The sequence below is a fragment of the Lissotriton helveticus genome, chromosome 1_1 (assembly GCF_964261635.1).
Source record: "Lissotriton helveticus chromosome 1_1, aLisHel1.1, whole genome shotgun sequence".
Classification (NCBI taxonomy): Eukaryota; Metazoa; Chordata; class Amphibia; order Caudata; family Salamandridae; genus Lissotriton; species Lissotriton helveticus.
Window position 1 is genome coordinate 1318142501 of NC_136057.1, and position 14635 is coordinate 1318157135.

Here is a 14635-nt window from a genome sequence, read left to right on the forward strand (position 1 = left end):
TGTCGCCATGGTTCTGCGTCAAGAGGCTGGGTGTGAGATGCAGCCTTTGATGCGGTACCACGGAAAGTTCCAGAAACGTGGTGTACCATGGTTGGCGTGCCCATGTTGGAGCAACCAGGATGAGAGTCACCGATTGTTGCTTTAGCTTTTTTGCCACCAGCGGAATGAGAGGCGCTGGGGGAAAAGCGTACGCAAATTTGCCTGACCAGTTCATCCATATCGCATTCCCCTGCGATTCCGGGTGAGGGAACCTGGCGGCAAAGCTTTGGCATTTTGCGTTTTCCCTTGTGGCAAACAGGTCTATCTCTGGATGACCCCACTGCTGGAAGTACGGGTGGAGTACTGATGGATGTATCTCCCACTCGTGCATTTGATGGCTGTATCTGCTGAGCAGATCCGCCATCTGATTGTCCTTGCCGGGGAGGTGTTCCGCCATGAGAAAAATGTTCCTCTGAATGGCCCACTTCCACATGCTCTGAGCCAGATGAGACAGCTGTGGTGAGTGAGTACCTCCCTGTTTTTGGATGTAGTACATGGCTGTCATGTTGTCCGTCCGGATCAACACGACTTTGTTGCACAAATGTACCTTGAAGGACTTCATCGCCATGAAGATTGCCATCAATTCCAGGTAGTTGATGTGCAACTTCTGTTGTTGTGTGGACCACAGTCCCTGCACCGTGTAGTGGAGCACATGAGCTCCCCACCCTTGGAGAGATGCGTCCGTTGTCAGGATAATCTGTGGCACAGGCTCTTGGAACGGTCGTCCCTTGCAAAGGTTGTGTGGATTCCACCAATGCAGAGAGTTGTATGCCCGACCGGTCACCAACACTAGGTCCGTCAGTTGTCCCCGAGCCTGTGTCTACTGATTCGCCAAGCATTCTTGGAGAGGACGCATGTGCAACCTCGCGTGCGGGACTATGAAAATGCAGGAGGCCAGCATGCCTATCAACTGCATGAACACTCTCGCTGGCAGGGAGTGTTGCGGTCTGAACCTCTGGATCAGTGACTGAATGCTGTTGATCCTGGCTGGGTTTGGCTGAGCCATAGCAGTCAGGGTGTTTATTGTCGCGCCCAGATACTGCCGCACATGGGCTGGTTGAAGGTGCGACTTTGGGTAGTTGAGCGAGAACCCCAGACTGTGCAGGAGTTGAATAGTGTGGGACATGTCCGCGGCACACTGTTGTTCCGACTTTGCTTGAACAAGCCAGTCGTCTAGGTACGGGTAGACGTGTATGTTCTGCCTCCTGAGGTGCGCCGCCACTGTCGCCAGACACTTTGTAAACACTCAGGGGGCAGTAGTTACCCCGAAGGGTAGGACTTTGAACTGATAGTGCCTGTTTTGAATGGTGAACCGGAGGTACCGTCTGTGGGATGGGTGGAGTGGGATGTGGAAATAAGCATCCTTGAGGTCTAAGGTTGCTAGGAAGTCCCCTTGATTTAGCAGGGGTAGAATTTGTTGCAGTGTCAGCATGTGAAAATGTTCTGACAGTATGTACATGTTGAGGGGGCGTAGATCCAGAATAGGTCTGAGGGATCCGTCCTTTTTTGGGATGAGGAAGTACAGGGAATAGACTCCTGTGCCTTCCTCTTCCACTGGTACGAGCTCGATTGCACCTTTTTGCAGCATCACCAAGACTTCCTGCTGCAATAAGTGCAAGTGCTCTGCCGACATAGGACGGTGCCTTGGGGGAATGTTGGGAGGAGTGGACGTTAACTCCAAACAGTAACCGTATTGGATAAGTGTTCGCACCCACCTGTCTGTAGTGATGGATGTCCAGACTGGCAGGAACTGCTGGAGTCTCCCCCAGACAGGTGTTGGATGGTCGGGGGGCAGTGACAGAGAGTCACTGTTTATTGGAGGCAGAGGAACATGAGTTGTTGTTTCCTCTGCCCCTGCCCTTGGCACTGTTACCTCTGTATCCTCCTCTACCCTGCTTGGGGTAGGAGGATTGTGCAGTTCCCTTTGAAAATTGTGATTGTTGACCCAAGTGTCCTCTGGTAACACCACGTGCTCCTGAGCGACGAAAAGTGCCGCCCCTGAACTGTTGTGACTGAAGTGCCCCCATGGACTTAGCAGTCTCGTTGTCTTTCTTAATCTTTTCAAGTGTGGTGTCTACATCTGGGCCAAACAGTCTGTCAGGATTGACGGGCTGGTTGAGGATAGTAGTTTGGATGTCAGGCTTAAATCCAGATATACGAAGCCAAGCTTGTCGCCTCAGCATGACGCTAGTGTTAATTCCCCTAGCCCCTGTGTCAGCCACATCAAGTGCACATTTTATTGCAGCGTTTGATATAAGCTTTCCCTCTTGTATGAGCATTTCTGCTGCTTCTTTATACTCATCAGGTAGATGTTGAAGGAGCTGTTCTAGGGTGTCGTAATGCGCCCTATCGTAACGCGCCAACAGTGCCTGTGTGTTCGCTATACGCCATACATTGGCAGCCTGCGCAGCCACCCTTTTGCCAGATGCCTGAAGCACTTTCGACTCCTTGTCAGGGGGAGGAGCTTCACCCGTAGTTTGGGAGTTTGCCCTTTTGCGGGCATTGGCGACCACCAACGAGTCTAGAGGCAACTGTCCTCTAATATATGCAGGATCTCCAGGTGCTGGCCTGTATTTTTTCTCGATACGTGGGTTCACCACTCTTGCCCTGGTTGGTTCCTTAAAGATCTCTGGGGCATGTTTAAGGACACCTTTGAGCATAGGAAGAATTTTTACTGTTCTTTCTGAGACAGAGAAAGTGTCAAACAGGAAATCTTCCTCCACCGGGTCAGCATGCATGTCCACATTATGATTTCCTGCTGCCCGTTCGATTAAAGCATTAAATGCTGCAGAATCCTCCGTTGGAGATGTACGTGGCCCAAAACCTTGTGGATCTTGTACCACCTGCTGGCTACCTTGGTCCCCAGTGTCGTCATATGTGTCCTGCTGAACATCAGGGTCATTGTCCACTGGGAAATTGTATTGGTCGTCTTCCTCATCATCCTCTCCCCCTGATTGGTTTGGGGAAGGTGATGGACTTCTTCTGGGTGGTGGTAGGATAGGCTCAATAAGGGCAGGAATGTCCTGTGCTGGCTTCTTTTTCTTCAGTGGAATAACATAGGATTCCAGTGGTTGGGAAGTGATCTTCCTTTTGTAAAGGGTCAGTTTCCCTGTTTGGGCATTGATGTAATGCTCAGAGTCTTGTTCCGAGGCTTGAAGCGTCGAAGGAGCCGAAGTCTTTGGCACCGATTTAGGTGCAAATGCCTTTGGTGGCACCTTTGGTGGAAGAGTGTAAATAAGCTTGGTTGATGACTTTTGAGGAGTGTCAACCTCTTTCGGAGCCGCCGACAAAGTCTTGTCTCGAATCCTTTTCAGGGAGTCGGTGACTTGTTTAGTGAAGGAGGCGGAGGGTGCCGAAGCCGACGTTCGGTGTCCGGTGGCGTCGGAGTCCCTCGGTGTCGACGGTATTTGCGTCGACGATTCTTCAGCTGCAACGTGGCGCGGCTCCGTTGTAGGCTTTGGCGCCGATGCCGATGCTGCATTTCCGACATCTTTGTGCCGATGCGTAGTGGCTGCGGCCTTCGGGTCGTGGCCTGTAGTCGATTTATGTTCGACGGGGCGTTTAGTTGACGGCGCCGTAGGAGCGTCTGAAGGCGTGTGAACAGACTTCGACGTCCGTGCCGGAGCAACAGAGGCCGACTCTTGACGGACGGCCTTCTTGGAGGAGGAGTCCTTGTGCACCTTCTGCGGCGCTGTTGGCTCGATAACCTTCTTCGACTTCTGTGGACCGGAGGTGGACGGAGTCGATGAAGGAGCAGGCTTTGATATTTTTTGTGGGACGTCGGCCATCTTAGATGTTGTCGAGTCCGTTAGTTTCAGTTTTGTTTTCTGCTGGACGTCGGCCATTTTAGGTGTTGTCGAATCCGCTGGTTTCGGTTTCGAGTTTGCCTGGACGTCGGCCATCTTGGGTGTTGTAGAAACCGAAGTTTTCGGTTTCGGTTTCGATACGTTGGATGGCGGCTCCGCTTGAGTGTCCGTGGCCGGGCTAGAATGCGGGGCCGGGGATATCGGTGCAGGGTCGTGGGTAATGCCGAGTGGCGATCCCGTGACCTGAGCCTGTGTAATATAGACGTCGGGGCATAGCTCTTCCTCTGAGCTATCTTCCGCGGCCCCAAAAACTTCTTCGTCGTCCCCTACCTCCTCGACGTATTCAATGTCCTGGTCCTGTCCTTCGACCTGTTCCTCGGGATCGGACTGGACCTCCGTCGACGGTGGCGAAATTTGGAGGTGATGGCTACCGCCTTCCTCCGCAGGGTCGTCGAATATGTTGTCGGGTGCCGGTGTCGCTCGCTGGGCCTCGAGGCGCGCCGCGCGCCGATGCTTGAGCGTCTTCTTCGACCTGAATTTTGAGCAGGCCATGCAGTCGTCTTCGTTGTGGTCCGGTGACAGGCATTTATTACAGACCGGATGCACATCGATGTGTGGATATTTGGATCCACAGACGGGGCAGAACTTAAACGGGCTCCGCTCCATGTTAAGGTCGTCGTGTCTTGCTGCGACGAGAGGGCCTCGAAGTGCGAAGAGTAACTATACTCCGTAGATTTCCGGCTCAGAGAGTCGGACGACGCTCGAGACCGTGCGCAAACAATACCGACGCTGGTAACGAAGGCCTTTTGGCCTTAAGAACAAAGTTTATCGGTTCCGACACGGAGACGTCGAGAACCACATCCGAACCCAATGGCGGAAAAAAACAATCTGGGGATGGAGCCGATGCCGATGCGCACTGTAGTCCAGGGGAGGAGCCACCTATCTCGTGATACTTCGAAGACTCTTCCAGGACAACAATGTGCAATCATCCGGACCCAACACTAGGCGGCGATCTATGCATTAGATATGAATTTAGCAGCCCACATGCCTCGAACATGAATTGCCACAATTGCAATACTTATAGTAAAGTAAAGTGCGTACAGTAAAAGGAGTATTATAAAATAATACTGTAAAAGCATTGATATGGTTTCTTAGCCATATGATACTTTAAAATAGATAAAATATATACATACATAAATACATTGACTAACGTACTCAACTGGTGCTTCTAAATACGCCTACCCCGGTGTACCTGACCTAATACGTGGGAAGGAGTAAGTAGCAGTTTAAGTTAAGTTGGTTTTGCCAAGAATCTGAGTCAAGAATTCTCTTTAAGGGTTTAGTCAGCTCCGTACATGGGTAATAGAAAGCAGGATGTCTGGTATCTCTCTCTCAGGACTCGATATCCCAGCAACCCACAAGGGCGGCTGAAAACACCGGACCTGGATTTTCTCGGCAGGAGAAAGAGACAGCGTCTTTCTCAGTGCGTCAAAAGGGAGGGGCGGCGTCCGTGGGCTCTCGCATCAGCTGGGCTCTTGGGCAAGTAGATAGCCGCTCTGCTCCAAACCACCGTGTGCTTGCTTAAGGCAACGTTGGTAGATTTATACCTGAAAGGTGCCGGGTTTGACGTAAGGTTGGACATAAGACGTCAATAAAGATGTCACTGAGAACTGGCCGTTCTTTCAGTGCTCACAGGAGTTCTTGGACAAATCAAAATAAAAGCAAGGGTAATTCCCAGGTTGCTGGAGGTTTGTTTTGTTTAAAGAACGCGTTGTACTGTCTAGGAGTCTAGGGGAGTAGCCTTGCCGTATTTGGACTGCATGGGCTATTACTAAATATGGATATGATTCTTATGCCTTTATAAGGATATTATTTATTATAGCCATACAAGGGAATAATTAGGAATATTGATTAGGGTCCTAGATAGAAATACAACAAGATACGTGTCCCAATTGTCTCTCTATGGATGGGAATGCCTTGTTTTGTGATGTATCCAGTATTGCACCTAGGAATTTGATCGTCCTGGATGGCTGTAGAGATGATTTTTCCACATTTAAGGTCAGGCCCAGATCCGCAAACAACTCCATGCACGCCGAAGTTGAAGCGTGAGCTGCCTCCTGCGATGGTGCCTTTACCAACCAGTCGTCCAGGTATGGAAATATTTGGTGTTTTTGTCATCTTAGATAGGCCGCTACTGGCGCCAGACATTTTGTAAATATTCTCGGTGCAGACTTTAGGCCGAATGGTAGCACCTTGAATTGGTAATGGTCTCTGGCCTCTGTAAAACAAAGGAACTTTTTGTGGGACGGATAGATGGGGATATGAAAATATGCATCCTGTAAATCTAGGGAGGTCATCTGATCTCCTGGGTTTAAGAGCAGCAGAATATCTTGCAGGATCACCATTCTGAATGACTGTCGTGAGGTAGGTATTTAGGGACCTTAGATCCAAGATTGGACGCCACCTGAGAGTATCTTTCCTGATCAAGAAGAAGCGGGAATAAAATCCTCGTCCTCTTTGGGAGTGCGGCACCGGTTCTATTGCTACCTTTCGGAGCATTGCCCAAATCTCCCGACGCATCTGAGACAGGTGTTTTGCTTCTTGATATGTAGGTGGCGTGGGAGGAGGGAATAGGAGGAATTCCAATGTATGTCCGAATTGTATTATGTGGAGGACCCATATGTCCGATGTTATCTTCTGCCACTCTTGTAAATAATAAGTCACTCTTCCACCCAGGGGAACATATGACAGGATAGGAGAAAAAGGACCTGTAATCCGCAGGTTGTCATTGTCTTATTATGATCTTTTCCAGAACGACCTCCTCATCCTCTGAGAGTGGACTTAGAGTAGCCCCCAGAATCTTTCTGTCCATATTGCTGCCGATAGGGCTGCGAAGAGGAAGAGTAGGATGTGTATCTTCCCTGCTGGTAGCTACCTCTATACGAGGGATGTCCTCTTCCACGGGCGCCTCGAAAAGGCACCTTCCGGTACCGTAACGCACCTAAGGATTTCGCTGTATCCGTCTCTTTTTTAATACTTTGAAGGGTCTCATCCACCAGGCGCCCAAAAAGATCCTCCCCATCAAAGGGTAGGTCCAGAATTTTATTTTGGACCTCTGGCCTAAAGGAAGTGGCCCTCAAAACTGTTGGCCGTGGTACCTATGTCCATAGCGCAATCAATAACTTAAGCCGAAGTTCACACCCCTTCCTGCAGAACTTTCTTCGCCTCTTGTTTAGCGTCTTCCGGGAGAAGATCACAATAGGGTGCAATATAGCACCACATTTGTCTTTCATATCTGCCCAGGATGGCAAGGGCATTACCAGCTCTGACCAGGAGCGCTGACATGGAGGAGAATCGTTTTCCTGCATTATCTAAACGCCGTCCCTCCCTGTCCGGAGGTGCTGAAAGAGGTGCCTTTTGACTTTTGTTGCACTGCCTGTGAGATGATTGAGTCCGGTTTAGGATGGCCCAGTAAACACGCCGGGGGGTCCTTATACTTTTTGTCCAGCCTCGCCAGTACCGGTGTGACCGTTGCTGGAGTTGTCATGACCTGTAATCCTACTTTCCATATGTGTTCAGTAATTGGTATAGACCGGATTGATTTTTTAAGGCTCTTTAAAGTCATACAGAAAACATTCTTCTTGAGTTGTTTTCATTGTCAGCTGAAATCTTTTTGCCGTTCTCTCGATAAAGTTGTGGAATCCACCAATATCCAACTGGTGGAGAATCTGCCGGTACTTGGGTGGGTGATGGTGGAGATGGAATCAGGTAATCATTCCATTCTCAGTGGGACTCCGTTAGCTCCCCTTCTTCGCGGTCGTCATCATCTGTAATCACAGGATCCTCTTGCTGTTGGACCCGAGGTGTCACCAGAGCAGTGTCCAGCAGGCTTTCCCTACTGCGGACTGGAGTGGACGGAATTGAACGAGGACGTGAAGGTGGAACGTCCTGAGGAACCCCTGATGGAGGAAACCTCCTTTTATAATCCGCCAAAATGGATTGCAAATCCATCAACATGGATGATGGCATTGCTACCATCTCTTCCTGAGGCTCTTGCTGGTAGCGGTGGTATGAGATGATGTGATACTCTGCATACCCTTCTTCATCATTATCTTCCTGACATTTTACATGGAGCTCAGATGGGCTTGTGGCATACCCAAAGGGTCCATCATCCTCCTCATCATCTGACTCTTCATCCTCCAAAAGGTGCGACGGGACCAATGGAGTAATTTTGCTTGGGGAAGTTACTGCTGGCGTGATCATCTTCTTGCTCTTTTCCGGAGTTTGTCTCGTCGACGAGCCCGTCGACGAGATCGTTGTCGATACCACCGTCAACGAAGCTGTTGTCAGTGCAGTAGATGCATTCCTCGCCGAAGACATTGTAATCGTCGTCGACGTTCCAGTCGACTACCTCATTGTCATCACAGTCGATGACGATCCTGTCGTCATTCTCACCGTCATCGACTATGTCAGTCGTCGACGCCTCCGTCGGCAACGCTCCCGTTGGCAACGCTCCCGCTGGCAACGCTCTCGTCGACGCTGGCTCCAATACAATTAATGGTAGCTCTCGTACCTTGGTCGTCGCCGTAGACGATGATTTCTTCGTCGACTGTCTCGTCAACGGTCCCGTCGACGATGTCGATTTTTTTCACCTTCTCCTCAGGAATAGTAGAGGATGGCTTCTTGAATGATGCAGGAGCCAACGGTGGTGTCTTTGAAGGCTCAGCAGAGGCTCTTTTGGATTCTTTTTCTTACACAGCGAGTCCTTTGCTCTCCTTTGGCTTTTTCTGAGGAGATTTCGAAGGACTACGCCCTGAAGACCCTTGGGTGGTCTTTTTTAGGGCCTTCTCAGGACGGTCCCCGGGGGAATGAGCCTGAGGAGATCTTGATCTTTTTTGAGATCTCCTGGATGAAGAGGAGGATTCCTGGTCACCATCACTAGAAACCACCTCCTTTCTGGCCTTGATCTTCTGAAGCCAAATTAAAAGTCGTCCTTCACGTTCTCGAAGGGTCTTACTTGAGAAAGTGCGACATACCTTGTAATCCTTTGCTTGGTGGTCCGGGTAAAGACAGTATATACAGTCTTCATGTGGGTCATCGGCGTAGAGTCTCTTTTTAGAGCAGGTGGCACAGGCTCTAAAAAGACCTTTTTTCTCCTTTCCAGCCATTTTCAAGGATGTAGATGAGAAATAGATTACAACGTCTTAAATCCAGAAGAAATAGACTGACAATGAAGCTTTATCCAGTTGGAAATCCAGAGTTTGAGCAGAGCTCAAAGAAGACTCCCTAGCACAACCTGCCTGTAGAAAATCTGAGGGGCAAAAGGTTCTCTCATGAGGGTTCTAGAGGGTGAGTGGCTCTGATTGGCTAAGAGAAAAGTTTGGTCCTTTTTTACATAACAAAGGTTATGGGTTGCAAAAGGGAAATGGGCCTAGACCTTTTTTCAGTTAGCTATACTGCCAACCATTGCTTTTTCATGTACCGGAGATTCCCGTCTCGACGACGGGGAAATGATTCAGGCATGTGAATCTATGAAAGCTCCAATACTGGAGTAATCATTGATACAGGAATTTGTTGTTGATGGCAGATCTGGCGTTGACAGGGTCTTCATAGATGAGATTAACAGACGATGACGTCTTCGGCGGAATGCTCACCATCGATGTGCGCAGAGATAAGGAGAGTCTCGTCGATGGTATGGGACCAAAGGCGGCTTCCGTCTTCATTCCTACCGTCGGAGGCGCTGACAATGACAGTAGTACTTGTAGTCGTCGACGAGTGTAGAGTTGTCGACAACGATGACTTCAATTTTTTTCTCTTTGCCTCAGAATCTGAGGAAGAGGCTCAAGGACGTTTTTTCTTTAACGGAAGGTGGCGGTAGGGAGGAGACCTTACGGGGTTTCTCCTTTTTAGAGCTTTTACTTTCCTGGGAGGGTTGAAGATATTTCCTGCCCTCTCCAGAGGTATCCTCTGGGTATCTGTCTCTCTTGTGAGGCCAAGAAGAACCATCCCCCTCCTCATCAGTTGACATTTGTTGCTTTATGGACTGGAGCCACAAAAACAGCCTCCCCTCTCTATCCTGTAGAGTCTTTTAGGAGAAGGTGGAACACATTTTGCACTGTTTTACCTCATTGTTGGGGTGGAGGCAATACATGCAGTCCTTGTGTGTAGGAAGCTGGCTCTGTACATACTAAACCAAAGTGAGGTATAGAGTGCACAGAGTCCAGTGGAACCCAAAAGGTAGGCAGAGGTAAAAGTAGATAGAACCTTACTCTCTATTTGAGGCAGTGTGGTCGAGCAGTAAGACAGGATCAGAGGACAGTGTTAAGCATGTGTTGTACCCACTCAGTCAGGAAATGAAGTGGCACACTCAAAGACAGAACTTCAGACCAATTGTTTTTGTATAAAAATATTCTTTTAGTTATTTTATTTCTAAGAACCAAACAAGCCTGGCACATGTAAGTGATGAGTACTTCGCAGTAAATGTACAGCAGTAATACAGTATGAATTGTAATTGTATATGCACTTTGCTTTGACTTACAGTATTGTTTCAGAGAAACGCAATGCTTTGTAAATATAGTACAAATACTTGAATGGGTTTTACAGTAATATACCAAGCAAGTTACTTTTTAGATTTCTTTTCTTACTCAGAGTAGTATACCTGGATACTACTCTGGGACATTTCCTGCAAACAGGTAAGTAAAATCGTTTTAGTACAATTTTAAAGAATTTCTTTAGGTTTTCAAACTACACACTTTAAAACTTTTCGAAGAAAACAGTACATTTTATCCTATGGAGGAAAATAGGGTTATCGATTTTAAGATAAGTATTTAGTAGTGGGAGTTGAGTTTCTGGGGTAGACTCAGGGGCCCCCCAGGGTCAGGGGTACACTCTTGCTACACCCTCAGTGGCACTCGGGTGGCTGGGTGCTGAGGCCCAATGTTATCCAATGGGGGGATAGGGGGCCTTTGGGTGGTGGCTGCTGAAGAGCATGTCACTTGGTTGTGGGAGCAAAGCTCCTACACTTTAGCTCAGGGCAAATGGGGAAACAAAATAGCGCGAAAGGTGCACCCTCAACGGCATCAGGGCGGCCGGGTGCAGGGTGCTGTTTCGAAGTTTGGTGCCCTGTTTGCAATGAGGAACCTTCGGTTTGAAAAGGCACTGCCTGCTCGGGGACAAGGGTCATCTGGGTGCGACCACCACTTTGAGAGGTAAGTTGGAAAGTAGGGGGTTGACTAGGCACCGTCGGTTTGGCCACCAACAGCGGTGGGGCGTCAGGTGCAGGGGTGCCTTTTAGGGTCAGATCCTCTTACCAGCTCCTGGTCGCAGTTGGGGGAGGGAACTTCCGGATTTAGGCTGCAGGCATTGGCTGGAGGCTTGAGGAAGGTCAGGGGTCGCCAGATCTTGTGTCAGAATCGCCAGGGGGACCTCCTTGTGGAGTTTGCCCACTCGAGCTCGGGCCGTGGACGGCAGGTGCAGAGTGGTGCGTATTCGCGGAGTCCAGCCGAAGAGCAGTGCTGAAGAAGAAGAGGAGGACTCCAACTTACTTGGCCCCAGCCCTACCGACCTCGATCAACTACAGCTAAATCCCGATGTGTTCTGCAGCCAGTAGCCCCCAGGAACCGGGAGTAGCTGCCCTGCCTTCCCACACCAGACTTTGTCTCCAGTGAGCACCAGATTTGCTCACCGACAAACTTTGGGTCTGGCTAAATCCGCAAGTCTACAACACTCTGCGCCCAACCCTCGCAGTCTGAGCTAGTGTGGCCCAACACCACAAGAAGGTCTCCCCGGCGATCCTGACCTGGGGTCTGGTGATCCCTGACCTGCCTAAAGTCTCCAACCAATGCCTACAGCACCTTTCTGGAGGAACCACCCCGACTGTGACCGGAGCCTGTAAGAGAAACCAGACATCAAAAGACACCCCAGCACCAGAAGTCCCACAGCCTTGGGTGGCCCAACTGACTGTGTCTCAGCATCCCAACGTACCTCTCCAACCGGTGGTCGTCTCCAGAAGATCTCCGCCCCCAGACCTGCAGAGTTTGTTGCAACCAGAGAATCACCATTGAAATCAACAGGGCACCTGACGTCAAAACAGCACCCGGTCGCCCCTGCGCCTATGTGGGGGCGCCTTGTGTGCTAAATAGGCTCCCCCTTTGCCCTGAGCCTAACATCAGGAGCTTTGCTCCCACAACCTTGCGGCCTTCTCGTGAGCAGCCACAAACCAGAGGCTCCCTATCCACACAACAGAGAACATTGGGCCTCAGCACTCTGCACCCAGCTGCCCTAGTGCCGCTGAGAGTTCTTTGAGAGTGCATCCTCGACCCTGGGCAATCCTTGTTCGAACCCCAGAATACCTACTCCAAACCCTAAGTACTTACTGATAAACCGATAACTAAGTACTTACCGATAAATCGATAAGACTGTTTTCTTCCATTGGACTGCATTGACTGCTCTTCTGTGAAAAATCTAAGTGTGGAGTTGATTTGTAAGAAACCCTAAGACACTAAGTGTACAAACATTGATTTACTTACCTTCTCTCTAGGAAATGTCCCAGTGTGGTATGTAGGCATTTCACACCGAGTACAAAAAGTTACTTAGAAAGTAATCTAAAAAGTAACTGAAAAGTATTTTTAATTGTTTTACAAACATCCTACTTACCTGTAACCAATCCAATTGCACTCAGCTGCATTCAAACTGTATTTAACTGCATCACTATTGCAAGGTGTTGTTACCTGTACCGGGCCTGGTTTGGTTCTAGAAATTCAAATACAACTAAATAATATTTTTATACAAACAAATTGGTCTGAGTTCAGTCTCTGAGTGTGTGAAATCATTTCATGCCTGAGTGAGTACAATAAATGCTGAACATTACCCTCTGATGAAGCCTTACTGCTCACCCACACCACCACAAATAGAGAGTAAGGCATTATCTCAACTAATTATATTTGTAATTTGGAAAACAGACACTAAAATGTTATTCCTAAAGCTGCACACTGGCAAAGTAGTGATAAGGGAGAAGGATGATAATGGGCATACACATTAAAATGGTGTAGTTTGTGTGTTCATCCAAGGAGTGGATTTACTAATAAAAATGACTTGGGAAGGCACACAAGAGATCATGGTTCCAGCTAAAGGCAGCAGTTAGTCTAAATCTGTGGTTTGCTGACCACTCTTGAAAGATAGTGTAGGCTCGCCACACCAAAGGCAGCAAAATAATTATTTCACACTTTTACATGAATAACATCCTTTTCCTTTTGACATTTTGTTTCCAGAAACTGCTGTCTGGGCAGTTAAAGTACTTAAATCAACGTACCAGTGACAGCATTTTTCATGTTCGCCTTCTCCACCTGAGAGCTCGAAGGTACACGTGTCTTCATTGGTGGTGCATCACCTTGAAAGAAAACATGGTATATGTTAACTCCACGAATTTCTTGAGTGCACACAGAAAAGTACACCCAGCATGCACAAAAGCTGAAGCATAAAAGTAGTGCCTGAATCAATGGCCTTAAGCTGATGTAACTTAATTTCTAAAGGCAGACCTATTCTCAACTGAAGAAGGTTCTTATCTTATCCCAAACAATTGGTGTTCAGAACAGGTTTATGTTCTTTCAAAAACATTTTTAGAGCAATGAATAGTAAAAGTACATAAATGCACACCTGCTGTGTTAGTCACAAAGTCATTGTTAGCAACCGAACATGCAGAGAAATGGCCATATTAATTTTCTAACGGAATCAAGCTGGAAAACCGAATCAAGCTGGAAAACATCTGTTACAGACTTGTGATTGCTTTTTTCTAGTTTTCACTGTTCAATCATCACAGTAGTGCCATTGCGCAAAGTCTCAACTAAGCTTGTGTTTCTCATTCAGTCTTTGAATCATGATATGACGACCCTTCTCGTTTTGTACGCAATTGCTATAGGAATGTCATGCAGCGTATGTCAAATGAAGAAAAAATTACAGGTTCCAATACAGGCCCAAGGCAGTTATACTGCATTATAAATTGTAGATAGGGGTGTTATTTCCACCGTGCAGTTTAACCACATAATTCTGATTTGTCCATGTGTGAAGGGGGAGGATAAGGAAAACAAAATTACCTGTAATTCTAGCTGTCCTTCACTGGAATCTCCAACCAAATCTTAAGCATTGAGAAGTAGTTTGGAGACTTAAGATCCTGCGAAAGAAGCAATCAGTGCCTGATATTTCCACCGGAGAATGAGGCCTATGATTTAGATTCCCCTGAAGGAGAAGGAAAAGTTTACTTCCCTGAAACAATATTTTTGAAGCTTGAAAATTTTGTGAATCACTTTGTGCTTTATTCTGCCATCCACTGGTTGGGTCTGGAATTGTCCTTAGTGACTGCTGATCCATTTTGCTTCAGTGCATAGTCACCAGCTTTGGATAACAACCTGCCACCCCCCCTTCCAAAAGTGACTTATTTTTTAGGACTGATGAGGGGCGTGGCTTGGAGCCGCGGATGCGCCTGGCTGGAATTATACCGAGCAGGGAAAGATGGCAGGGAACAGAGGACACGGAGTCCCGCGGGTCTTTTGTAACAGAGGAAGCCTAGGAGGCAACAACGCCGGCAGCGGAGCCTGAAGAGACCGCTCCCGCGGGAAGCAGAGGCAGAACGACGAGATGCCCTGGAAGCGGTGACATCGCTGTCGGGCTCGCAGGGATGACGATCCCCCGAAAGAACAGACTCCGACAAAGATAAGGATGGGTCAGACGCTCAACAGTCAGAAGCGGACAATGCACGCCTGCCGGAGGTCACGCCCGCAACGGCAGACGGTATG

General features: G+C 48.5%; 1 protein-coding gene across 7 annotated transcripts in view; it reads right to left on the reverse strand.

Annotated features, from left to right (window-relative positions):
- BRD4 (bromodomain containing 4) overlaps positions 1-14635 on the reverse strand; it is a 1377132-nt gene that overhangs the window by 1100213 nt on the left and 262284 nt on the right. For all 7 annotated transcript variants that reach the window (XM_078681876.1, XM_078681852.1, XM_078681859.1 and 4 more), the window contains exon 5: positions 13156-13233. In XM_078681876.1, coding sequence (XP_078538002.1) covers positions 13156-13233 — 78 coding nt within the window. The remainder of the gene's footprint in view (positions 1-13155; positions 13234-14635) is intronic.